The sequence below is a fragment of the Misgurnus anguillicaudatus genome, chromosome 22 (genome assembly GCF_027580225.2).
Source record: "Misgurnus anguillicaudatus chromosome 22, ASM2758022v2, whole genome shotgun sequence".
NCBI lineage: Eukaryota > Metazoa > Chordata > Actinopteri > Cypriniformes > Cobitidae > Misgurnus > Misgurnus anguillicaudatus.
In genome coordinates, this window is record NC_073358.2 from 35,169,570 (window position 1) to 35,194,814 (window position 25,245).

The 25,245-nt window shown below is 39.1% G+C and overlaps 1 protein-coding gene across 1 annotated transcript in view; it reads right to left on the reverse strand.

Annotated features, from left to right (window-relative positions):
* dnah10 (dynein axonemal heavy chain 10) overlaps positions 1–25,245 on the reverse strand; it is a 38,756-nt gene that overhangs the window by 12,295 nt on the left and 1,216 nt on the right. Inside the window, 54 exon segments of the mRNA XM_055199231.2 lie at positions 868–1,042; positions 1,474–1,635; positions 1,728–1,925; positions 2,493–2,573; positions 2,775–2,978; positions 3,127–3,298; positions 4,429–4,617; positions 4,712–4,876; positions 4,950–5,043; positions 5,198–5,370; positions 5,474–5,734; positions 5,895–6,047; positions 6,147–6,289; positions 6,434–6,553; positions 6,647–6,863; positions 6,941–7,072; positions 8,612–8,734; positions 8,819–8,954; positions 9,091–9,249; positions 9,356–9,474; positions 10,078–10,269; positions 10,361–10,507; positions 10,716–10,904; positions 10,983–11,135; positions 11,225–11,359; positions 11,440–11,623; positions 11,700–11,969; positions 12,122–12,345; positions 12,472–12,705; positions 12,806–12,928; positions 13,371–13,604; positions 14,292–14,448; positions 14,630–14,841; positions 14,952–15,130; positions 15,719–15,821; positions 15,983–16,099; positions 16,243–16,401; positions 16,527–17,006; positions 17,258–17,414; positions 17,555–17,762; positions 17,855–18,019; positions 18,114–18,265; positions 19,958–20,115; positions 20,210–20,383; positions 20,492–20,668; positions 20,766–20,936; positions 21,017–21,211; positions 21,638–21,836; positions 23,004–23,093; positions 23,095–23,192; positions 23,333–23,563; positions 24,464–24,621; positions 24,793–25,018; positions 25,113–25,228. Of these exon segments, the coding sequence (XP_055055206.2) occupies positions 868–1,042; positions 1,474–1,635; positions 1,728–1,925; positions 2,493–2,573; positions 2,775–2,978; positions 3,127–3,298; positions 4,429–4,617; positions 4,712–4,876; positions 4,950–5,043; positions 5,198–5,370; positions 5,474–5,734; positions 5,895–6,047; positions 6,147–6,289; positions 6,434–6,553; positions 6,647–6,863; positions 6,941–7,072; positions 8,612–8,734; positions 8,819–8,954; positions 9,091–9,249; positions 9,356–9,474; positions 10,078–10,269; positions 10,361–10,507; positions 10,716–10,904; positions 10,983–11,135; positions 11,225–11,359; positions 11,440–11,623; positions 11,700–11,969; positions 12,122–12,345; positions 12,472–12,705; positions 12,806–12,928; positions 13,371–13,604; positions 14,292–14,448; positions 14,630–14,841; positions 14,952–15,130; positions 15,719–15,821; positions 15,983–16,099; positions 16,243–16,401; positions 16,527–17,006; positions 17,258–17,414; positions 17,555–17,762; positions 17,855–18,019; positions 18,114–18,265; positions 19,958–20,115; positions 20,210–20,383; positions 20,492–20,668; positions 20,766–20,936; positions 21,017–21,211; positions 21,638–21,836; positions 23,004–23,093; positions 23,095–23,192; positions 23,333–23,563; positions 24,464–24,621; positions 24,793–25,018; positions 25,113–25,228 (9,343 nt within the window).

Here is a 25,245-nt window from a genome sequence, read left to right on the forward strand (position 1 = left end):
GTGAGAACAAGCAACAGCCGGCATTTTTCCTTCGCCCGAGTGCCTTATGTTTCTTCCCCGCCACAGAAAACCACCACAGGTTCAATGCAATCTAAAGTATTATTTTGTTTTTGTTTGTTTGTTAATCACAAAGTACAAAGCGCCACCATTGTGTTTACAATGTGTGAAATGGTGTGCTGTGATTTGTTGAGTGGATTAATTGCATTCTGCAGAGAAGGAAGACTGGCGTTTATTGCGTTTTGGAAAAAAGGGAGAAAATATGACAGAATAACACGGATTTTGTGTAAAATTAAGAATTTACTTTTTAATAATGACCTGATACAATACTGATTTTGGTGGTACCTCTTTTTTTAATGGCATTTATCATGTTTTGGAACCAAACTTGTCAAATATTCTTTAAAGTTGTCCAAATGAAGTCCTTAGCAACATCTATTAGTAATAATAAATACATTTTTGATATATTTGTGGTAGAAAAAAAGTACAAAATATCTTCATACAATGTATTATTGGCTTTTGCTATAATATATATGCAATCTAAGACTGGTTTTGTGGTCCAGGGTCACATATATGGCACATAACAATCTGTCTCTACTGTGTTTTGCAATGAAATCAGAAACAAATTTTATAGTTGAAGTACTTGAATGGTATATTCAAAAGCCTATATTATGTTATTTCCATTTGTTCAGTCTGTTTAGAAATCCCATGTATTCACCTTTGTATTACACAAATGTTTATAAAAGCATTTTATATATATTTCCTATCATTATTTGAATCATTTGAATCTCAAGATCATCTGTTTTGAAATTGATCTGTAAAAATGTAAATTTGTGGCTATATCTAGTGCCGACCTAGAAGAACAGTTCCCACCTGATTTCAGTGACATCAGATTTGTCCAAGTCTTGGAGGGCGATGCGTGCAGCCTCTAAAGCAGGGAGAGCAGCGGCCAGAGAGGTCTCAGCATCTTTCTTCTCAATCACTATCACCTTATTTTGCTCCTCTATCTCTTTAGCCTTCTCCTCTGCCATTGCTTTCTTCTCCTCCGCTGAAAGAGAAAAGTAGAGCTTGCTATGTCGCTGTGTGAAAGTTTTAGGTACATTATATGCATCTTGTCCCACATTTTCATCTTCTTGACAGTATGATCTGAATAAATGTGATAAATAAAAAATAATATCTATTAGGGCTGGGCATTCATTCAGTCTATATTCTAATATAATATTATATAATATTCTTTATAATCTATATATTCATTGAGTTGAATCGAGTATAAAAATCGACCCGAAAATCAGAATCGAAAATCTAATCGAAATTGAATCAATTTGATAGCTTGTGAATTTGAAATGGAATCGATCGATCTGGAACATCTGAATCGATACCCAGCCCTAATATCTATTAATGCAAAAAGAACAACAACCAAATAGGTCTGCCAGAATCTGAATAAGTCGCAAGTTTTCTGAAATGTGAATTTGTCCTTACCAACAGCAGTATTAGAGCAGATCTCCTGTAAAAGGATCTCACATGCTGAGGCCTTCTCTGCCAGAACCACTTTTTGCTCGGCTAGTTTAATGTTGAGCTCAGCTAGCTGTCCACTTGCCTCCTTCAGCTTATCCAAACCCCCCTCCAGACGTTTGCATTGTGCTGGAACGTTCGCACACATGCATTACATTCATTTAATACTAATAGCACAGACACAAAAATCACTAAACAGCACAAGACAAATGTTCTCTTACCTAGGATGTATTTATCTCTGTCCTCCAGTAGGTTGGAATAGGTGCTAATGAAGTCCAGGTAGTTTTTGGGGGTCACGTAGTTGCTTCGACGAAGAGTTTGCTGGAACAGTTTACTGTACTCGCCTACGGAGCTGTGCACCATGCACACGTGATCAATCACTGCCTCTGCATTGCATTCTGGGATCATGGGACTCTCACCTGTTACAGGGCAGACAGTTAAAAGGGACATTTTACAAGACTTTTTAGGATGTAAAATAAATCTTTGGCGTCTGAGAGTACGTATGTGAAGTTCTAGCTCAAAATAACATATAGATAATTTATTATAGCATATTACTTAAAATTGCCACTTTGTAGGTGTGAGCAAAAATGTGCTGTTTTGGGGTGTGTCCTTTAAAATGCAAATGAGCTGATCTCTGCACTAAATGGCAGTGCTGTGGTTGGATAGTGCAGATTAAGGGGCGCCATTATTCCCTTCTGACATCATAAGGGGAGCCAAATTTCAATTACATGCTTGCAGAGAATGGTTTACCAAAACTAAGTTACTGGGTTGTTCTTTTTCACATTTTCTAGGTTGATGGTGGGGACCCAATTATAGCACTTAAACATGAAAAAATACAGATTCTCATGATACAGTATGTCCCCTTTAAAACATCATGAATGGAAATGTAAATCATGAATTTCCTCCCAACTTTGGGTACTAAGCTCAGATCAGTTTAGGCTAGTAAAGATTGGACTTGACTATATTGAAAGAAACATTTTCCATACCTAGGAATGACTTAGCCACTGCGTGTAAAGCCTGAAGTGGCCACGGGGAGAACCAGTCAATGCCAGTATTATTTACCAACCCTAATAAGTACACACACAAAGAGAAAATTAATTCAAAGGAGACTTGAAGCTTGAAAATTAAGAAAATGGAAGTAAATGCTTACAAACATACAAAAAAAGGTTTATAAACACTACTTATATGTTTTAAAATAACTAAGGCCTAGTCCTGGATTAATCTAAACCCTGTCAGGGAAACCGCCCCTTTGTGTATTGCTCAAGGACCTGGAAAATTCCTGCAGCGTGTTCTGAGTGTTTCTCCTACAGGAGACATGGCCAGCACTATGTGCAAGTTGTTAGCACTCTTGTTGACAAAGTATTGCCACACGCTCTCTTTAGATGGACCACAACCCATCTTCATGGCCTCATCTCGCAGTTGGTTCAGGACTGATTCCTTCTCATCATCAGGAAACAGTGCTGGAACCATCCCTATACACACATATGTCTGTTAAAAGCTCATTTAAATGAAAAGCATCAATAAAAGTTGAGTAATATGATTATTTTTACATTACAAAGCAAAGGAAATGCGTTTAATGGGTTATTTACAAATATTTTCTTTTGTATATTCATGATTTACCTGAGGTAAGCATGTTGTTTATGAGTTCCAGAAAACCTTCCTCAGCCACATGGGCATCGGTGAAAAGAAAGACCATTTTCTTATTCTCTATACCCAATTTAAGGTAAAGAGTTTTCAGATCTTCACGGAAGTTAGTCTCGGAGTATCCTCTACTAAGCACAATTTCAAAAACCTGCAAATAAACATAACAGCATTATAATTCATGACCCAATATTACTATTATTAAATTGACTGTTTATAAAGAATGAAGAAGAAAGCAAAATGATGCAAATAAAAAAATGTTACAATAAATATGGCGTTAGGCTGTATAAGCTTCATCAAGGGGCAGTTTCTCAGACATGATTTAGATTAATCGTAGTTATATTATGGTATTAAAGTAGTTTTTATCATTGATTTGAGTAACTATTTTGACATTTGGGTATAAAGTGTTTTAATGCTACAATATATGGTGTAAAAATGTCTGAGTGCTACCCTCTTCAGGTTGAACGGTGGCTACTGAAGTTGAATTTTCCTTTGGACGTTGCGGTACTACGTGACGTAAGCGGTGCGACGTGACGTAAGCAGGTTCAACGCCCTTGTTAGGAGCTCAGTTCGTCCCCTCTATCACTGTTGGGGTCTGCCTACTTGTCTTGCTTTTTTTTAAATATTACCAGGGGTTTAGTTACTCTTTAAAGGTCATGTTCTTCCTGATCCCATTTTTCAAACTTGAGTTAGTGTGTAATGTTGCTGTTAGATCATAAAAAGCTCAAAGTTCACTGCCAGGCGATATATTTTCTTTAACAGAATTCCCCTTTCAAAGCCTTCAGCGAGCGGACGGTTTGGACTACAGCCCTCTACTTCCCAGTTGAATGACGTCAATATAAGAGTTTTTGACTAAACTCCGCCCACAGGAATACGTCAGTCGCCAGCTAAGCTCAAACGGAACTGCTAAGTTAAGCTGCTGTCAAATCACAACACACTACACAAACTACACTATCAGAACTTGTTATGTATTTCTGACTTTAAAGAACAAGAAAGACATCAGCCCGTTTTTAGGACATTGAAAACAGCGGTATACAGATAAGTAAAGTGTGTGAAAAATACCACGTTTTTTACACGTGAAATATGACACATGTTATATTGCGCACTGTAAACACAATCAAAGCTGCAAAACACAGAAAGAACAAGACCTTTAAGATAAAACAATGGCAATGATATGTTAAGAGATGTCAATTTGTTTTTAAATTAGGGCAGCTTAAACATAAAAAATTTTCTGAGACTAGAATAAGCCCCCACCCCCAAATGATCAAGCTGATAATTTACCTCATAACCTGCAGTAAAGGCAGCTAGCTTTGTAAGAGACTGTTTTCCTGAACCTCCCACACCAACCAGCAAAGCATGACCTCGGTCCATTCTGATAATGCGATGAATGACAGTCAAGTGCTCAAGAGCATCATCAAATAAAACCAAGTTCATTCTGTTCTTGCTTTCATTATATTCCTCCAGGATCTCCTACAGAAGTCAGATAAAAAAAGTAAAGTGTGATAGCCAATAAAAAATGTTAACCACCAAAGATATGATGATGGTTGTTGTGACATCACCACACCTGAAACAGAGCTTTGGATGCATCGTAGTCTAGTAGGTCCTCGTAGACTCTTGGCTCAGACTTAAGAGCTGTTCTGTAATCTCCAAACAGAATTGGATCTCTCGTGACTGATTCAAGGTCTGATCTAAAGTGCTCTTCAATCAGATTTTTTATGTGTGTCTGAACCTGTAAAGAGCAGAGTGTAAGTGCATCATTTATCTCATACTTCCTATAGATTACAGAAGGTCAAAATGCATACCAAGATTTTGTCGGTTTCATTGATAAGTCTGTCATGGAAGACTCTTAAGCATTCATTTCTCCACACGCGCACAAACTGGGTGACCGTAGAGAACCTGATGCACAAAGTAAAAAAATAAAAGTAAAACACTTAAAATGTTACATTAAACATTAGCATTAAAGTTGTTTTTAACCTTTAATTCGCATCAAAAAACAAAAGCTACTTTAAGGTTATCATCTTTATATATAGCTAATGATAAAACTCTTAACCTTTCAGGATTGGTTAGTGTCAAGCCGTGGTAAACTCTGGAGAGATCTCTCAAGTTAAAGATGTAGTGGAACTTGGAGGGTGTCGGTGGCAGATCTTTAATTATGGTTTTGTACAACTCGAGTGTACAAAATGTCAACTTGTCGCAGATGTTTTGGATGCATTCCTCAAAGGGCTATAAATTGCAGTAATGATTCAGATTAACATTTTACATCTAATAGACTTTAAATACTTTATAACAGCAAATTTCATTGTTCAAAGATGGTGATCCGAATTACTTTGGTGTGTCCTTTCAGAATAGAAGAGTAGATGAGATGGAGGGACTCCTCCTCGGGGAATGGAATGTTGAACACACTGAAGAGAGAGATGAATCGAGGGTCCACCTCATTCCTTCCGCCCCCTGCTTTTCCCATTGCGGCAATAAATCCCAAGTCCTTTATGATCTTATAGTTAAGTTCCTTGCCTCTGTCATACATGCCACCTTTGTCCAACAGCAGCTTCAGCAGAGCTATAGGTTGCTGGGTGCCATATTCATCCACCTGAGACCAATGAGACAATTTTCAGCATATGATGAGAAAACATGTAGAACATTCTGTCCCCAATGCCAATGTTTTGGTTATTGTATTATTTTTATACAGTTGTACAAGTATGTACAGTCTTCAGACAAAGCTCTGACCTACAATACAAATCCAGTCTTACCCTTGGCATGTTGAGGTCATCCATAAAAACCAAAAGCCTTTTGCCCATTGGAGGACCATACGTATCCTTGGTCCTTTTCTCTACACTTGCCTCCAGAGTTCTCTGGAGGTCCATGGACGTTGTTCTCGATGAGAAATTGATGGTCATCATTATCTGGAAAAAGTGAATTGTTATTCTACTGTATGTTGTTTTTGCTAGAGAACCCTGATTGTTTACAAACTGCTTATGTGATATTTATAGCAGTAAACATACTGTATCTGTATTGAGATTGCTGAGGAAATTCTGTATGGTGGCTGTTTTAGAGGTACCGGACTCTCCAACCAGCACCACTGGCCTTTTCACCTTCACCATTTGTTCCAACAGCCAGTTAGCACGAGTGGTATCCACTGTTGGAACTGGAAGAAAGCAGCAGATAGATAGACACAATAATATTTTGAATTAGTTTTAATAAAATGTATATAGTGAATAGGACAGGACAAAAGCAGAAAAGAAAGGAACAAAAAGGATGATGGTGAAAGAAAAGAAATCAGCTGTTTTACCAAGGATGTCAATGAACTTCATATCAGGATTATGAGCGTATGTTGAAACCATGGAGTTCCAAGGAACCCACTTCTTTTGGGTCCCATCAAAGTGGAAATCATAGAGAGTTGGCAAGTAAACTGCAAATTAAACAAAACATGCATTTTATTTATTGAGAAACAGATAAAAGGACAAAATGTGGTATAGCTAAAATTACAAAACGGCCAACTTACCTGGAATCTCTCCAGGGCCAGCAAGAGCCTTCTCATCGTTAACATCATTCAGACAGGACAACCTTTTAATGAAATGATCAAACTTCTGTCTGCCTTTGTCGAGGAGAGAAGCCCCCAGTGAACAGTAAAGTGCTTCCAGAAAAAAACACTCCAGATCTTCAAAACTGAAGTCTTCATTCTCAAGCAGAGCATCCAGCATCACGGTCAACTGCCTCACCTACAGAGAGCAAAAGACTTTTACAGTACAAACTGCCTATGCTGTAATGTTCTCCAGGTCACTACGGACTGACGTACCATGTTTAAATCTGTCTGTGGAATGACGGTCTTCAGTTTCTCTGTCTGTTTACCATCAACTATTCCTTCCACTATCATATCAATGGCACTTGGTACATACTTTTCAAACAGTTTCCGGAGATCAGCCTGCACCTGTTGACACAACAAAAGCATACAAAAAACAAAATATTAATAAATATTGATGACAGAACATCATAAGGGGTATTATCTCATTTTGTGAAACAAAATAAGTTACTCTATTTTAGCATCCATTCTGACTGGTCAGTTTAAGCTTTAAGTGTGTTTAGACAATGTGTTCATTTTAGTAAATGTATTTAATAATATTAGCTAGGGATGCACCGACGTATTGGCCTATAATCGGTATTAGCAGATAGAAGCAATTTTCCCACTATCAGACATCAACTTTGAGGCTTCAATTTCGAGTCTAGTTTGCCCCTTGAACATTTTGAGTTTACTCGCTACATTCGCGCGTGAAAGCCGTGGGTGAAATTCTAGTCATCGAGACATTCATGCGGAAATCCGCATCATGGGAGGGGCTTCTGCGACTCCGCTCGCTTCCTGTAATTACGTCACTACTAAAGCAAGCTCCTGATTGGTTAAAGCGGTGCGTTTTTCTGCCAGTTTAAATTTTTCAACTTGCGCGTTTACCGCGGCAACGCTCAATTCGCGCCATTCGCGCAAATGAGGCGGAATAGCATCTACCGCGCCACGCTAAATGCCTCATTCGCACCGCAAGACCTCAAGACGCGCGTCTTCACATTGACTTAACATTGAAATCACTCGCGCTTGACGCCTCTACCACGGCTGGTGTGAACACAGCATAACAATGACAAAAGAGTTTCAGCTTGATAACGTAATAATTGGAAACAAGTAGTAAAAAGCAAAACTATGAGTATCGGTAGATGTCATTCTAAGTAATCGAATATTGACTTTTGTATCCGTGCATCCCTAATATTTGCATAATATTTTAAGAGCACCTATTTCATTGCTAAAAAACACGTTATTTTGTGTATTTGTTATAATACAATGTGTTCGCATGGTTTATGGTTAAAAAAACACATTACTTTCCACATACCGTACATTTTTGTTGCTCCAGATTTCACTCTCTTCCTGAAACGCACAGATTTGAAAAGCTGTGTGTCCCTGATTGGCCAGCTAATCTGTACGTTGTGATTGACCTGAATAACTCTGACATCAGCCAGAAATGTGACGCTCCTTACCATGTTTGAAAGATTCGATCACAATGCAATGCAAACAGGAGTTAACTTGCAGACTGTGAGTCCAAGTGGGAGGAATAATGATAATGACCGTCTAGTCCACGTCATCTGGCCCAGAAAAGTAAACTGTTGCCTACAATCCGTGTGTTTGTTTTAGTCTAAGAAAAGAGATTTACATTGGAGACGATAACTCGCGTCATCGTTTACTTTGGGGTTTGTACCTTTCGCATATCGTTAACATGTACTAATACACACTTACTCACCAAAGGAAATGTAAAACTTAAATCAGACAATAGGTGCTCTTTAAAATATTTCATCATTTTGTTGTGCACATATTGTACATTCATTATTAAAATAAACATGTGTGCATGCTTAGCCTCCCTTGCCAACTCTGACTAGCTACCGGTTATTCTTGGACTACGATACGGCAGAACCCAAATAATTTGTTTCTCACTTTAGAGGGTCTGCTGTTGACCCACTTTTCCCAGTAGGGAGCATAGCGTAGGTTCTTGGGGTCCACAAACACCATTCCACACCGAGAAACTGTAGCAGGAGAGGCATACTGCAGATCTCCGACCTAAAACATATCACTTCTGTTTATAAATCTACAAACATTACACCGAATATTCTCTTGAATTAAATGACAATAAAGCAGGTTTACTTCAAAAAGTAGTGCACAGTGGTTCTGTAGTCGGATTCTCTCTCCATTAGCCAATGTGAGAAGCTTGTTATCATCCATAACTGAATTCATGTTCTCCACCCACAGGGCATCCACATCTCCATCAAACAGTATGTACCTGTGGATCCAAGCAGATGTAAAACTCTGTATTTTATGCTTTTAATATAAAAGCACCGCATCAGTTAGAAATACTTTGATTTGATGTTTGATAAAGAATTTTTCAGGATTTTGGTTAGAAAAGACATGATGTTTACCTCCTTTCTTTTTTATCTGTGGGTCTGTTGATGTCTCTGAAGATGTTAGACAGTATCCCATCAGTCCAATCTCGTGTGACCGGATCCAGGATCCCATACAACTCAATCACACTCATCGCTTTAGGATTCAGGGTGTACATTTTGGTCAGCAGGCCCAACCTACAGATACAATTTAGAGTTTCTTTTTTGTTTTGCGTAGAAGAAAACATGTAAATTCTAGAAATTCTATAGAAAAATAAATAGGTAGTTATGAGTAGACAGAGACCTGGTCTGTGATTGGCAGAGTGTGTTGATCACCACAGATTTCCCTCCCCCTGTTGGTCCAACCACCATGGTGGTGTGTCTGGTCATCATAGTCTCATACATTTGCACCACTTTGTCCACCTACATTCACAAATGTAAAATTATGGACTGAATGCATCTGTTGGATCATGCAACCAATCCTCTGAAGATTAGACTATACATGAATATCAGATGACGTCAACAACATCTTCTCACTGATCGTCGACTGCAGATTACTGTTGAAAGTGTTTTGGAGAAGGTAATAAGGAGCAAGATCGAGGTGCAAAAATACCAGACTGTATAAAAATGAAATTGCGTCGCAGAGTTGCACCGGACTGTGGAGCTGGGCTCGGATAAAGTAAGTTTGCATTGTTATGTTCTTCATATATTTACAGTTTTTGTTTCATGTTTGCTGTTTTTGATTATAAAAATAACAGTGGAGATGACGCGAGTTTTCCATGGGCTCATTTTTCTATGACATGATATGTAATTGCATCATATTTATGGCTATATGAATCTAATGCATAGAATATACAAACTAAAAACAACAAAATAATATATGTGGGGGAAAATATGCTGTAAATCGTAGCAAGCTAGCTATAGACAGTACTCAGTAGGTACTCAAAATGGCGGCAATCAACTGGAAAAAGAGAGGATGACGTATGAGGTCACGTGACTGATAATCATGAATAAAGGAAGAGTCACCTGGTCGGGCAGCAAAATATAATTATTCTCTTGCAGGGCGGCTTCTACAGCATCATTGAAGCTGGCGTAACGAACGCGTGGGCAGTCGAGCCCAGGGAACAGATCTGATATAAGGCCCAAGAACAAAGGAACATCCTCAAATACAAACTTGGGCAGGTTCATGTCTCTAAGAGCCCTCATCAAGACGACATCCTATCAGAGGGGAACAAAAATTACAAAATTAACTGTAGTAGAACTGTAAGAAGTTAATTTAGGTGGTCAAGGATTGCAGAGAGATCAGTACCTCATTGAGATTGGGTGAACCTCTCTTTAGCTCTCCTGCCATTACTAACACTGACTTCAGTGCTCTGAGCCCAAAGTCATAGTGTGCCTGTTTGGACAGCTGCTCCCGTGCCAATTTGTACAACACAGTCATCTTCTTTGCTAAAACCTGCAAGTAAATCCGTATAACAATTAGGAATTTTTATATTTATATTAGTCAATATTCACTGTCAGTCGCTATGAATAAAATTGCATAGATATAAATGTTAAAAGTCTTTTTTTTAAAGTAAACACTACAGTTTTATTAGTGCTGAGTGTTCTATTTTTCAAATCAAAGGACAGGCCGAATTTTCATACAGCATACAAGATGTCCTAACCTTAGCCATGAGGAAGCCCTCAGAGAAGAGCATGATCTCGCAGATCTGCTGCAGGTCAGGCACAATGACCACCACTGGTCTAAACAGAGCTTTCACTGACTCTGGCAACTCCGTGCGGCCAGCATAACCAGGATTCATTGTGATGAAGATCCCAATACGGCTGTCCAGATTGATCTCCTGGCCTTCGAACTAACCATCACAAAAACAAGACATTTAGACCATGATATAGTTTATAAAGCCGACTAACCATGAATATATTAAACTCACATGAAACCTCTTGAGATGAAGCATGAGAGCGTTTCGGATGGTTTGGATCTGAGAGGAGATGACAGACAGCACAGATGCATCAATGCGGTTGAACTCATCAAAACATCCCCACGCTCCACATTGAGCTAAACCAGAGAGGATTTTCCCCACAGCCTTAGGGATAAAGAGACACAGTAATAATGTTACAACATGTAACCAAGCAAAGCAAATAATCTTTATGAGTCTGAGGTCTTTTACAGTACCATGTAGTCCATTCCCTCTCCACAGTTGGTAACCACACACAAAAGTCCCAAAGCCTTTGCCAGATCTTTAGTGGATTCAGTCTTCCCTGTACCTGCAGGCCCAGCTGGTGCTCCACCCAAGAACATAGACAAGGCCTGAGAGCACCAAAGCTTATATAAATAAGACATGCACAAATCAAGGCACCTAGGACAGAACAACTGTGTAAGACGAATACCTGAGTCAGTGTGAGATAGATACGGTCAGTCAATGGAGTAATAACCAGCCGTCCATTCAGTCCCATGTACTCGTAGCCATAGGAGAACTGAGCACTGCATTGACGCACAAACAGTTCATCGGGCTCCTTAACCCAGTAGAATCTCAACTGACTTTCCCACTCAAACTCACGTGCATCTGTAATACTGTCCACATAAAAAAGTGCATGTTAGGAAAGATAATTATTGAAAATTACAAGACCGCACAGTATTTGCAACATACCTGTCTCTGACAAAAGTGTCCACAATGTCCCTAGCATGGACATCTATGATAAGGACAGTGTTGAGTTTGCGTCTGTCATTCTTCTTTAAGGGTTGTGTGATGCGCCTCACCAGGTCATCAATCTGCTGGTGCATTTTCTTTGCATACTGTTTCAACGCCTGCTTCTCTCCATTATTCATCCTTTTGAAGACATCCTCCACCTCCCAAGTCCACCACACCTGGCTTGCTGCCAGCACCACCATGCCCTGGTAGTCAAGCATCCAGTCCACCCTGACAGACAGGCAGAATGATGATGATTAATGATAAAACTACTTAAACTAACAGCAAAACCTTCCCAAAACTATTTTACATTCTTACAAATGCAAATCTGAAAAGTGTGATAAGTTTAATTTGAAAGCATGGTGGATTAGTCATTTCCTCACCTAGACTTCTGGTGACTGTAGAAGTAAATAGCCTCTTTGGTGATGAGTCGGTTGGTTCTCCTCATCTCCAGCAGCACTCCAGTCATCCAGTCCTCCACACAGCCTTCTGCAGGTACAGGTTGCTTGAGCTCCATCACCTCCCCTTCCGCAGACACCAGTGCATTCGCAAGCATCTCTCCTTTCATTCCCATATCAAAGCGCAGAGCTGCTATATTATCATACATCTGTAGGTGTAAAGAGACAATGCAGAAGGACAGTTATGGTTTAAGAGCTGTTCTGATATGAGAATGACTTATACAACACAATTATAACAGTTGATGTTTTCCTGTATGTAAACATGGCAAAAGCACCTTAATCATGTGCTCCTGCACACAAGTAGGCTCACTGCTGCCCAGAATACTGAGCAGCTCATCATCAGAGATGAAGAAGAAGCGCGGGAAAGCGTTTCGTTTGGAATCAAGGTAATCGTTTAGACTCTTCTGACAGCGTTCCAAACCATCACTTAGATTTTGCAGATCAGTCAGGCGATTTGGAACTAGACAACACTTTTTAATGCCAGGGTCCTTCACTGTGTCTGTCATTATCTGGAGATATAATATATACAGAATATATTTAAAAAAAATTATTTTTACATTTCAATGTCTTACAAAACACATTTACATTTATTGGCAATAAAAGACTCGCCTTTTTGAACATTTTGTCAATATTGTCAAATTTTTTGGCTTCCTCGGGTAGCTGAGAGCGAATGTCACCTCCAATGAAAATACTCTCCAGGTACATCCATTTTTGTTGTACTAACATCCATACCTACACACATTTCAGTGTATCAGCAAAAACAGTTAATTAGTTAACTAATTAAGTAATTACTTGCATATGAGCGAAGTGTCCATTACATATCCACATACATCTTTCCTGTTGTTGACTTATTTCTTATAGGCAGGATATATCAAAAGACTTTTTTTGGTAGAAAATAGCCTTTAGTTAATCCCAACTAGTGGTACTTTGATGAACTACGATTAACTGCATGCTACTGTAAGTGAATATCAGGATGTATTTATGATTACAGTGTAGAGACAGTTTAGAGAAGCCATTACTAAAAGTCATTAGTATCAATATTTTACTTAAATTTCCCATAACATTTGAAATGCAATTTAAGTCAAGTAGACTAGGATATATGTGTTTTGAAATCTAAAGATATTAATTACAGGCAGTGTTCATTTCATAGGGTTTTTGAGGGTAACCCACTGACCTCAATAATCTCACTGATAAGCGATAGATGTTTCTCCCACTTTTGCACAGTGGATAGGAAGGGACCAACAAAAAGGCTGCCTGCCATACTCTGCAGGTTCATTGCATCATCATCCAGACGCTGGAGAATTTCATCCACAGCACCGAGGATGAACCCATGCTCCTTTGTGCCTTTTAGGTACCTCTGCACATTGAACTTCAAATTCTCCCAGGTATCCTCTACCTCTTTCACTCCCTGTAAAAACACTCTTAACTTATAAAAGCTTGCCACTGTGTGCATCTTATTAAAACACTGGAAAACTTAAAGAAACATGGCGACTTTTTGGGACATTAGCTTATTCACCGTATCCACTGGAGTTAACTCTGCCTGATGGCTCAAGCTAGCATCCTGCTCCCAATAAGTGACAAAATAATGCTGTATACATACTGGGAACTATAATCTCAAAAGGCGAAGCATTGCTACTTGAGCGGAGTGATTTGCTCGCAGCACCTGAGAAACCCCTTGGTGAGGAGCAGAGAGTTCACACAAGTGTTGCGCTAATCACTCCGCCCAAATAGCAGTGATTTGCCTACTAAGAATATAGTTCTCAGTATGTATACGATTAAAACATGGCTGTGTCTCATATGACCTTGTTATTTGTACACGCTGATGTAAATGTTGGTGATATTTTGTCACTTATTGGGAGCAGTATGCTAGCTGGAGCCATTTACTTCCAGTCTTTGTGCTAAGGTAGGCTAGCGGTGGGTGCGTCAGACAGAGTTACGGGATGCAAAAAAGGGTATGTATGGACTTTTCTAACTCAGGGGGGATACGGTGAATAAGCTAATGTCCCAAAAAGTCAGCGTGTTCCTTTAAAATAGTACTAAAGCTCTATCTTTAATAGGAAGACATATGTTTGGTCAAATCTGTGAGATTTCTAACCTTTTCAATACCAAGCTCCTTTACAGCTGAGTTAACAATGTCACTTATGACATTGCCATACTTGTGCAGTTCCATGGAGAACATGTTCTCCAGAGTGAAGGTGGCTGGGTTCATCTCAAAGCTAGTGCCAGTCCCTTCCATCAGGTTCTTCCAGTGCCTGTACAACATAGTGTGAGTCTCATGGGCTCAGACAGATAACAATCTAGCATGGTGAGATAAGTTTTAGGTTCCCCATCTGACATCACACCGTTTATCCTTTAAATCATACTTACCAGCTGTGTTTAGAGATTAAATTATATGTGATGTTGACATATAAAACGACAAATTAAACCAATCACCTGTTTCTAAGAGCTTTATTCTTTAGATTCAACAAGAGGGGGAGCGATTCTTTGAACTCCTTCAACCGTCCCTCCAGGAAGAAAGACACAGGAAGAGCCCTCACATCCTTTGGCAACTTCCGCAAACTCTTGATAAATCCCTCTATACCCTCTTGGAGGACATCGATGTTTAGATTTACCCACAGGGTCTGTGACCACTCTGCCTTAGCTTCCTGAGTAACACAAACACACACCAATAAAACATGCCTTTCATTTTAAACATTGTCAGATCATTTGACCACATAATAAGTTATAAAGCTGTATTACAAATTGTGATTGTAACCTTCTGGTTCTTATAAATCTCATAGATCTGTCTTAGGCCGTTCATCTCCTTTTGCACATTGAGGAGCTCTGGATACGTAGTGATGGGCAGGTTAAACAGCTTCTCAGCTTTAGCCAGTTCCTGACGGCTTGCCTCTACCTTCGCTAGCTCTGCCTCGTAGGTGTCCATGATCATCAATCCTATAAGACCACACATTGTGATATAATACCACGTGGATATGATGTTAAAGAAGAACTAAGGGGCAGATCACACAAAACGCCGTTAAAAACGTGAGGCGTGCCACACTGCCTTTGCTAGGCAACCACAGAGTCAGCTGTCCTGTCAAGCAAATATTGAAGCATGAGCGCTCTTGAAACTATGGTTTGCTTTTAACTGTCATATTAGCACAAACTTTAAAAACAGGACGCTTGCTCTGACCTTGGGAGAGAGTTGCACAAACACACAGGAGACAGTGATTGAGTGCAGTATCCAGTTGTTTCAAGCAACTGTTAACTTCCCCTCATTCGAATGGACAATAGGAAAAATGCAAATGAAGTTGGGCGCTTTTTCCACACAGAGTTAACTTTTAACAACTTGAGGCAGTCAGAACACTCCTGCAAAAATGCGAAGTGTGGCAGGCAGCAAAAATGCGAGCCGTTCCACGTGCATAAACGGCGCAAATAACGCTCACGGCTAATAGAAAACCATTCAAAGAAGGCATCTCCCACTGCCATAAATGCGTTCTGTGTGATCCGCCTCTAATGTGTTTGGTGCACTTGATCTCTTGCCTTTCTCGAGATCATTTCCCACAGCTCCAGGCCCATGCATGTTGAAGCTTTCTGCAAATATGGAAAGCTCCTGTTTATACTCCTCAGTCTGATTAATAGTGATCTGAGACAGAGGGAATATTGATAAAAATCAAGATTGTAAGTATTGTTGCTTCACAATAAAGATCCAAGTATGAAAAACTGTTCTTCAATTATCCCAGAGGGGATGCAAAATCTGTTGTACAGTTTACAAACCAACAGTGCCTAATGTGAATGACGACCTACCTCAGAAAAAGTCTTCTTTACTTTTCCCAGACTGCGGTCAACCTGTCTAGACTCGAGAAACAGCTCACTCCACAGATTGCCAATGTTCGCAGATAGCTGCAGCTCCTCCTCTGTAACCTATTGTAAAGGTTGTAAATCATGTTGACTATTGGAAATATTTTGACGCTTAACTTACCAACTTTCACATTTTCCTATCCAATCTATAAATTATAATAACTACTGTTCCTCTAGTAGTGTCTAACACGGTCAGGATTACTTACCTCTACGCTGTACATGTGAAGAGTTCTGTATCTCTCTTGGATGTCATTGATTCTCATCTCTACTGATAGAGACATATCTCTGATATCTGTGATGGTGCCCAGAATAAATTTCAGGTCCTCCAAGGTACTTGGGCTCCTCTTCAAATTATCAGACAATTTCTATTCACAGTAAAACCATGTTTAATGCAAAAAAACATAAATTCTCAACTTCTTTTAATTGATTGGTAGACAAGTATGATTCACAGACAGACAACATTACGAAAAGTTTGATGCACAGTCCTCACCAACAGCTCATTACGGAGGTTGAAAAGTTCCTCTCGCACAGAGTCATTCAACAGCCTGCCCAGAGACGTGATCCATGCCTGAGCGTTCTCCAGGACGGCACGAGCCAGTGGCTCTAGGTTTAGCCTGATGATGTGCTCGTTCTTCACTAAAGGCTGCTTTGCCACCTCTTTGCTGACCTTGATGTAATACTGAAACTTCTCATCATACATCACGCACGAGGGCTTCTTCTCTGCGAATTTCTCCAAGACTATAGACTTATCGAGATTCCAGAGAGAGCGGTAGCTCATCCAGTGCTTGACGTAGACACTTACACCATTGAGGAGACGCTGCATACTGTGGGTGACGCCCGTGATTTGCTCATTTATCTGTGGAACCTGACAAACTTCACTGTAAAAAGTGAAGACGAACGGTTTATCTTCACCAATCACTTGCTGTGGAGGACACTGGATGCAACTGCCATGCATCCAGCGAACAAACCCCTAAAAACAAAGAAATGGAAGAAAAGGTGATGGGAATGACCAAATATTCACTTAATGGCAACAGCAATTCAAATAAGACCTGACTGTTGGAACTAAAACGTATTTCCAGCTTTCATATTAGATTTAAATTCATAACAGAATTAAATATCGGCAGGCCAAGAATCAGATTCTTGCGGCCTCATGTATTTTTGCTTAGAAACCATTTCCAATAAATCATGTGCTATGCAAATCTAGTCCCCGAATTAGCATACCCTAGTGGTTTCCACACATTCACCAACAGACTGCTTAATAAGCCTGTACACCTCACTGCTCTTGGGATACAGTGCAATCTCAGGAGCAGAGAGGATGGTGTCAATTTGGAAGAGTGGAGTAGTGCCCATCAGTGCAGTGTTGAACACTTGAATATTCCTGAAAGACAGAATTTACAAAATAGTACATTAAAATACACTAATAAACCATATAAAAATATGTTCTGTAAGCATAAAATAGGATGACCCTATTGATGTAAGGGCAAGGGAACATACTATATAGGAAATATTTACACTTACTTGAGCACCATCTTGGTGAGTGAATCAAAGATCTTGCGCTCCCAGTAAGTGTACAGCTGAGCCATGCGCTTGGCTTTGCCAGTGTTAGTCCCCACGATCAGACTCTCCATCCTGGTGAGAAGAGGACTGATTGCTGCATACTTATTTACCAGCAGGTTCACAACCTTTGCCCTTTCACCCTCAATGACTTCAAAGAACTCCTTTACACCTAAAAGTACGCAAAGAAAACACAGCAAAACAATTTGGCAGAGCAAGGAATTAGATGATCTAGTCAATGAAAATACACATTGCAGTTTTTACCTGGTACATGTCCTGTTTTGTCTGGTGCTGGGAACCTGAAAAGGTTTGCTGATTCAATAAATTTAAGTTTATCTTCAATGTCTCTTACATTCTTCTGAATTTGGTTCATAAGAGACTCAAACTTTGAAGTGGCCAGGTTTCCACGCTGGATGAATTCTGGTATACCTTTAGAACAAAAAAGTTGAATTGAACTACTTTGCTTCAAACTTTAAAAACGGAAACAGTGAAGCACAAATAATGTGAAATCCCGTTTACTTACTCAGAAAATTCCAGTTGAGTCTTTTGCACCCATAATGCAGCACTTTTCTCAGATCCTGCACGTGCTCAGCCATTAGTGAGAACTCTGTATCATTTAAGCTGTCCATCAGAGAATGGTAATGGTTCACTAATGTCTGAAGTCCATTTATGTACCTGCATGTAAAAACATGGTAAATGAATTAAGGACAGCCAAATTTAAAACACATACAGTACTGTGCAAAAGCCTTAGGCCAATATGCCAGAATTAGATTTGTTGTTTTTGCAATGTTATAGTGATCATATATAATTGTTTCTCAGTCTCGGTCTAAATACATCCAGAAAATACAGGAAATGTGCATATAGTATTAAAAACTGTATAAAAATGTAAACTGATGTGTCAAGGGGTAACTCCCTTTCCAGTTGAGCAATAGCAGGAAACTGCAGGATCTCTTACTGTGGGTTCACACCAGATGTGAGTTCAACGATTTGCGCGAGTAGATTACATACAAAGTCAATGCAAAGACGCGATCAGATGGTTCCTCGAAAAATTTGCATGACACAAAGTTAAATCCCGTGAATAATCTAAAGCGAGTAACGCGCTGCCCGGCGTTTGGTGTGTACGTAGCATTAAACGTAATTATAATTTTCTAATGCAGGGTTCACACCAAATGCTGTAGAGGTGGCAAGCGCAAGTGGTTTACATGTTAAGTCAATGCAAAGGTGCGATTAGGCATCCTGCGGCGCGGTAGGCGCAGCGTGGATGGCGTGTTCCATACGAATTAAGCGTTGCCGCGGGAAACATGCGCGATTTGAAAAATCTGAACTTCGACGGATTACCGCGCCGCGTTAACCAATCAGGACCTTGCTGTAGTAGTGACGTGATTACAGTCGCAGAAGCCCCTCCCATGACGCAAATTTCCGGGTGAATGTCTCAAATGACTAAAATTTCACGCGCAGCTTTAACACGCGAATGAAGCGAGTAAACTCAAATGTTCAAGCATCCAACTACGAGCAAATAGCGCGTTTTTGCCGCCTCTCCCGGGGCTTAACTTTAAAGAAATTAGTCTTTTTACTGCTCCAAAACGCTCAAGATGCGTTTAGTGCCAAGAGAGGTCACACTAAACACAGACGATGCCTAAAGAAGACATTTAATCCTGAAATTTCTTATTTTTTATTTACTTATTTCCTGTATTTTCTGTTTGTATCTAAATAAAATAGACTGAACAATAAATATGGATGGACATTAAAACTTCTAAAACAACAAGTCTGGTGTTGGTGGCCAAAGACTTTTGCACAGTACTGTATCTCATAGAATTAAAATTTAACATCAAGTCCAAATTTATTTTAACTCTTTCCCCGCCAGTGTTTTTTTTTTTAAGTTGCCAGCCAGCGGCAGCATTTTTAAGTTTTAATGCCTTCCAGGAAATGTACTTTTAGAAATATATAAACATACAATACATCAAATAAACAGACCATCTGCTTTAAACAAACAAACAAAGCAGGAAAAATGTTCATCCTATCCTCATTTGTTCTCTTTTTATCACCTCTCAAATATAGGTAGGTTTCTTCAAAAATACCAAATTTTAAGCAAAAAAGCTGAGATAATAGCAATTTTGTAAATGACTTTTGTTAGTGACCAGATTCAAAACTATGATCAAAACATAAACTGAGTTTTTATTGTTTTTAAATCAGTGGATGCTTAAATGTTCATAAGTTGGGTATGAGCACCACCTAGTGGATAGTAGTGGAAATATAGATTGCTGTAAAAACTCGTCAGGGAAGTGTATTAATTGACAGATAACTTTTCAATGGGGGGGGAATGCTAAATATATATTTACTATGAAGGTGCAACATTTGCTTTATTACCTCATAAACCTTTCTTCCTGCAGAGCAATGTTTCGTGCCAAATCTGATACGGTAAAGCCCAGCTGATCCAGGTATTTGGATTCCGATATGATCTTCTTTAGCTCAAAATCAAAATTTACAGAGAAGCGCACGTCCCTCTCCACATTCCTCTCTGAATCCTGAGCAATAACAATCATATATAGAGATAATAACATGAAGTATCATTTCAAAGCATTGCTTTTAGAAGTATATGATGTACTGCGGAAAACGTACAATATCTGGCTTTGCAAAGTCTGCACACACAACACCAGCACTGTTGACCATGAGTAGCACACTTTTCTTCATTAGCAGTGGTAAAGCCTGCTGAGTCTCCGTTTTCCAGCTCAGATAGAGCTGCATCTCATAGTCTTTCATACAACTTGTCACCTCTGTGTACTTGGCTTTTACCTGCCAAAAAAGGAAAGATTATATATTTGGCTGTGTTTTTTAAGTGGATAATATACAGTAAAACACACGTTTATCTATATGGAAAACTAGTTGTGACTACAAACTTACTGCTTTGCCCTCTTTACTCTCCATCATCTCTTTCATCTCCATAAAACGTTCGATGGGGCTTGTTATGCGCTCCATCAGCGAACGTTCCCAGTAGATGGCTCCTGCCACAGGAGGCTGATTCTTATTCAAAGGTGGATTGTCCTTGTGCTTCACAAATATGTCATTTATAAAGTCCACCTGGATGACAACATTACCAAAGATGACACAATATTACCTCTTTATAATGAAGATATCATTTGAAAAACAATTTTTTTCTCTTGAGGTCTTGAGGCACCTCTTTGGCGTACTGAGCGAGGATATCGTTAAACTTCTTCATTAACTGATTGTTGATGGCATCTCTGGAGCGGATGTGCTTAAATTTTAGCAGGAGGTCAAAGGCGGCAGAGGCAGAACGCAGCGACTTGAAGGACTGATCAATGAAACTGATAGCTTCTCCTTCGATAGCCTATAAAAAATAACTAAAGCAATTAATAAAAAACACCTTTAAAAAAATGAAGTTGTAGTTTTTTTTTCACAAATTCTAACCTGGACTTCAGTTTTAAATTCTTGCATTGCCATCTTCCAACTTCCCATTCTACGGATGTCGAAAGGGTCAAAAGTAAGTTCCTCAAATGGTGTGACGAGGCAGTCAACTTGGCGTAAAACTTCATCTATTCGCTTCTGATTTCCCGTCACTGCTTTTAACTCAGGTCCAAAGATAATGTAAAACTCATCTAGGGTCTATTAGTGAATACAATTTGTGAGAGTAGGTTATTGTCTGTGAGGTATATATATTTAAGTTCAATTCCTTCATGTCAAATAGGGCTGGGTGGTATATTGAGTTTTGGTATTTTTCCCAGCAGGATACGGGATGAAACGATACTGTCTACATCGGTATGGTCTGACATGACCCTTTTTCTTTGCAACAGAAGCTTTGCCAAAAATATATACTGAGGTGAGCTTTCCAACCAGCTCACATGTTGTACAGATGTTGTTCAAACAGGGAGGTGAACCCTGTATTTCAATTTTATTTTTATCATACGCTGTTTTAATAAAAGTGTGATTGTGTTATCTCACATGAGGCTTTGACTTGCATGCAAACATTTATCTAGATATATTTGCTGTATATTGCCACCCAGCCCTAATGTCAAATATAAATGAGCTAACCTGCAAGACGTTATACAAATCCTGACAGATTGAAGCCATGTAGTCTGTCTTTTCAAACAGCTTTTTGCGATCGAATTCCCAGCGGGGATCTCGATCTGATGACTCAATCCGTGCCCGGACCTCAAAATAACAGGTCTTCCAGCGCTCTAAGACTTGCTTTCCATCCTTAGCCTTGGCTTTGGCCACTACCCTTTTGTCTCTGCATAATATCAAAAGTCATTATGAATTATCATTAAGAAATATTCTGTAAGTTTTTGTATCTTCGAAAAGCAATTCCTCCTAAAATAATCAAGCATAAATAAATATTGGGGCAGTTTCCTGGACAGGTCTTAAGTCTAGTCCAAGACTAAAATGCTTCGAGTTGTCTTAACTGAAATAAAAATATCATAAAATATAACAGTGCCATTGTTTTGTCTCAAGATGCACAACAGGGTGTGAAGCTCGTCACAACATGTATGCCTATCATGTGTGTGGCTCGTCATTTCAAAATATGTGTTCAGCGTGTCATGTATGTGTCAACTTATGTGCATCACGTGAGCCTGCTGCAGATGCTTCGAAGGGGTTTATGATAAAAGAGACGCTCGCGTTTGCCAGATACTTCTTTAATCTCATGTGTACTCAGAGTTTACTGTTAAGTAATTAGTGTCTTTCGAGTGTTTTGTGAACGTGAGCATCTCTTTTATCATAACTCCTTTCGACGCGTGTGCAGCAGGCATGTATTTTGACAAGAAGACACATGATGCACATGGTTCACATGACGCAACAAACACATATTTTGAAATAACGAGCTACACACATGACACTCCGAACACATATTTTGAATTTGTGCCCCTTGGAAGAGAAGTCACCGGCCGCCATTGCACACCAGTAATGTTTTTGTAAGGTTTGTTTGTAAAAACTAATGCATAGTCTTGGCTTAATCTTAATTTTGCCTAGGAAACTGCTCTATTACATGTAATAAATAATAAAATAAGTTTAACCCTCATTTTAAAGGTGGGGTGCATGATTTTTGAAAAACACTTTGGAAAAGGGAGTCGGGCCGAGTACCAAAACACACTTGTAGCCAATCAGCAGTAAGAGGCGTGTCTACTAACCGACATAGTTGCCTGGGTTGCATATGTTTGGGATGGGTCTATCAAAAGAAGGTCCAGATTCTATTGGGGTAGGGGTGTGTTTGTTTAGGTGATCTCAAATATCAACATTGGCTTTCAGAGATCATGCACCCCACCTTTAAAATGCATATTACCTAAAGACGAGAATTATTTTAATTTACATGTGCCTGAAGCCTAAAAGCTTTTATTTTATTGTATGTTTTGGCAAAGTTTATTTTAAAGGCTTGGGGTCTTGGAACTTTTTTCTTACTCACTTAAAAAGAACACGGATGTTCACAACCCTGGCAACCCGTTCCGACAGTTCCCAAGCTATGGATTCCATCAGAGATGCCATACGCTCATCTGTTGTAATGCCTGGATATTATCCAGATCATTCTCAACCCATTCATAATTTCAGGAATAGTGTTCAAGACCACTTTAAAATCCACCCCTGTGGCAAGGTTCTGTAAGTTAATATAATGCACAGTACATAAGATACACATACAGTATGTACAAATGACACATTATATGCATGTATATTTAAAATACCTTTTATAGTTCTAGAGGTGGAACTACAGTACAAGTGAATGTGGATTCTTCTTACCTTAAATTGTCGTTCCAAAGTGCTAAGAAATTGTACATTGTTGACAGACTCCTCATAATATTTAATAAGCTCAGCTGTTGTCTTTTCCAGCTCCTGCATTGTGAATGATTCTGCTCGAAGCATCACATCCATAATCTTCTTGACCACTGGGAGCTTTAGCTGATCATTGACATTACTCAGGACAGCAGTACGTTCACGCCAAAAGTCAATCTCAGCCAAAGGTCCAGGTCCCTTCAGAGGTAAAAAAACAGTGAGTCAGATCTTTGCTTAAAGCGACACTCCACTTTTTTTTTTAATATTTTCATTTTCTAGCTCCCCTAGAGTTAAATTTTAGATTTTTTTATCATTTTGAAATCTATTCAGCCAATCTACGGGTCTGGCGCTAGCACTTTTAGCATAGCTTAGCACAATCCATTGAATCTGATTAGACCATTTAGCATTTACGCTTAAAAATAACCAAAGAGTTATTTTTCCTATTTAAAACTTGACTCTGCTGTAGTAACATCGTGTACTAAGACCGACAGAAAATTAAAGGTTGCGATTTTCTAGGCCGATATGGCTAAGAACTATACTCTCATTCTGGCATAATAATCAAGGACTTTGCTGCTCTAACATGACTGTAGGAGGTGCAATGATATTACACAGCAGCAAAATAGTCCTCTTTATAACTTTTAATAGCAGGGGACTATTTCCGGGAACTGCGTAATATCTTTGCGCCTCCTGGTTATTTTTGAGCACGATGCTAAATGGTCTAATTAGATTCAATGGATTGTGCTAAGCTATGCTAAAAGTGTTACAGCCAGACCCGGAGTTCAGCTGAATGGATTCCAAAATGGTAAAAATCAAATGTTTAACTCTAAGGGAGCTGGAAAATAAGAATATTTTCAAAAAAAGTGGAGTGTCCCTTTAAAAAGTATTTAAAAAAGTTGGATCCCCAATCACTAATTTGAAAAGAAAATTACAATGAACCACCACACTACAAATTGCATTAAATTGTTCCAAACAACTGCGCTTGTCCTCCATGTTCTTACAACGCAACAAGCCCATTTAAATAAAGAGATTTGCAATATTCACTGTTGCATAAACTGTTTTGTATAGATGCCCTCATCCTTTTAACTTTTTTTCACAGACCTGCGGTTTCTTCCTTTTTTGCTCTTCAATGACAATAGTGATTTGTGTTTGCCAGTTCATCATACACAGCTCAAGCTTCTCCACCATTGTCAAATTGGACGAAATCACCTCCACTTCAGCATTCAAATCAAGATCTGGAATGTCTAATTTAAATTCACCTATAATAAAAAAAAAGGTTTAACCTCAATATTGCATTCAAATGTGACAAATATCTCGTCAATTCACACACTTAAAGTTTTTTTATGAAAAAAAAAGAAATATTTTCTTTCATTTCTGAATGCCACAAGTGAATTTTAGTCAAACAGTTGAAATGAAAGACACCAGCACACCTTCCAGCTGCTGCAGGGTGTTGTCCATGACCCCTAAGAATTTATTTGCAGCGCTAAGGAGTTCATCTCTGAATTCCAAAGCACCATAAGATTCCAAAAGCTGCCGCTCATCGACCTCATCTTCTTTTATCTCATCCACCATGTCTTTGTCTTGAAAGGCAGCTGCCCCGTGATAGCCACCATCAGTGAGCCTTAACTGGTTCACTGACAGAAGAGGGATATAGATCTGCATGGATTAGAAAGACATAGTATTTTAAATAAATCTGGTTTTACTGCATAATATTCCATCTGTAATAAATATAAGATATGTAGTCACGGACATTGTTGAGAAGCCCTCTAAACACCGTTAAAGGGTGGCCATTCATCCTGCCAAACTCAACAAGTTTGGGCATCAATTGATTAGCCTCATTGACATCCAAAGGTTCACTGAGAGTTTCTGGAATAGATAAAAAA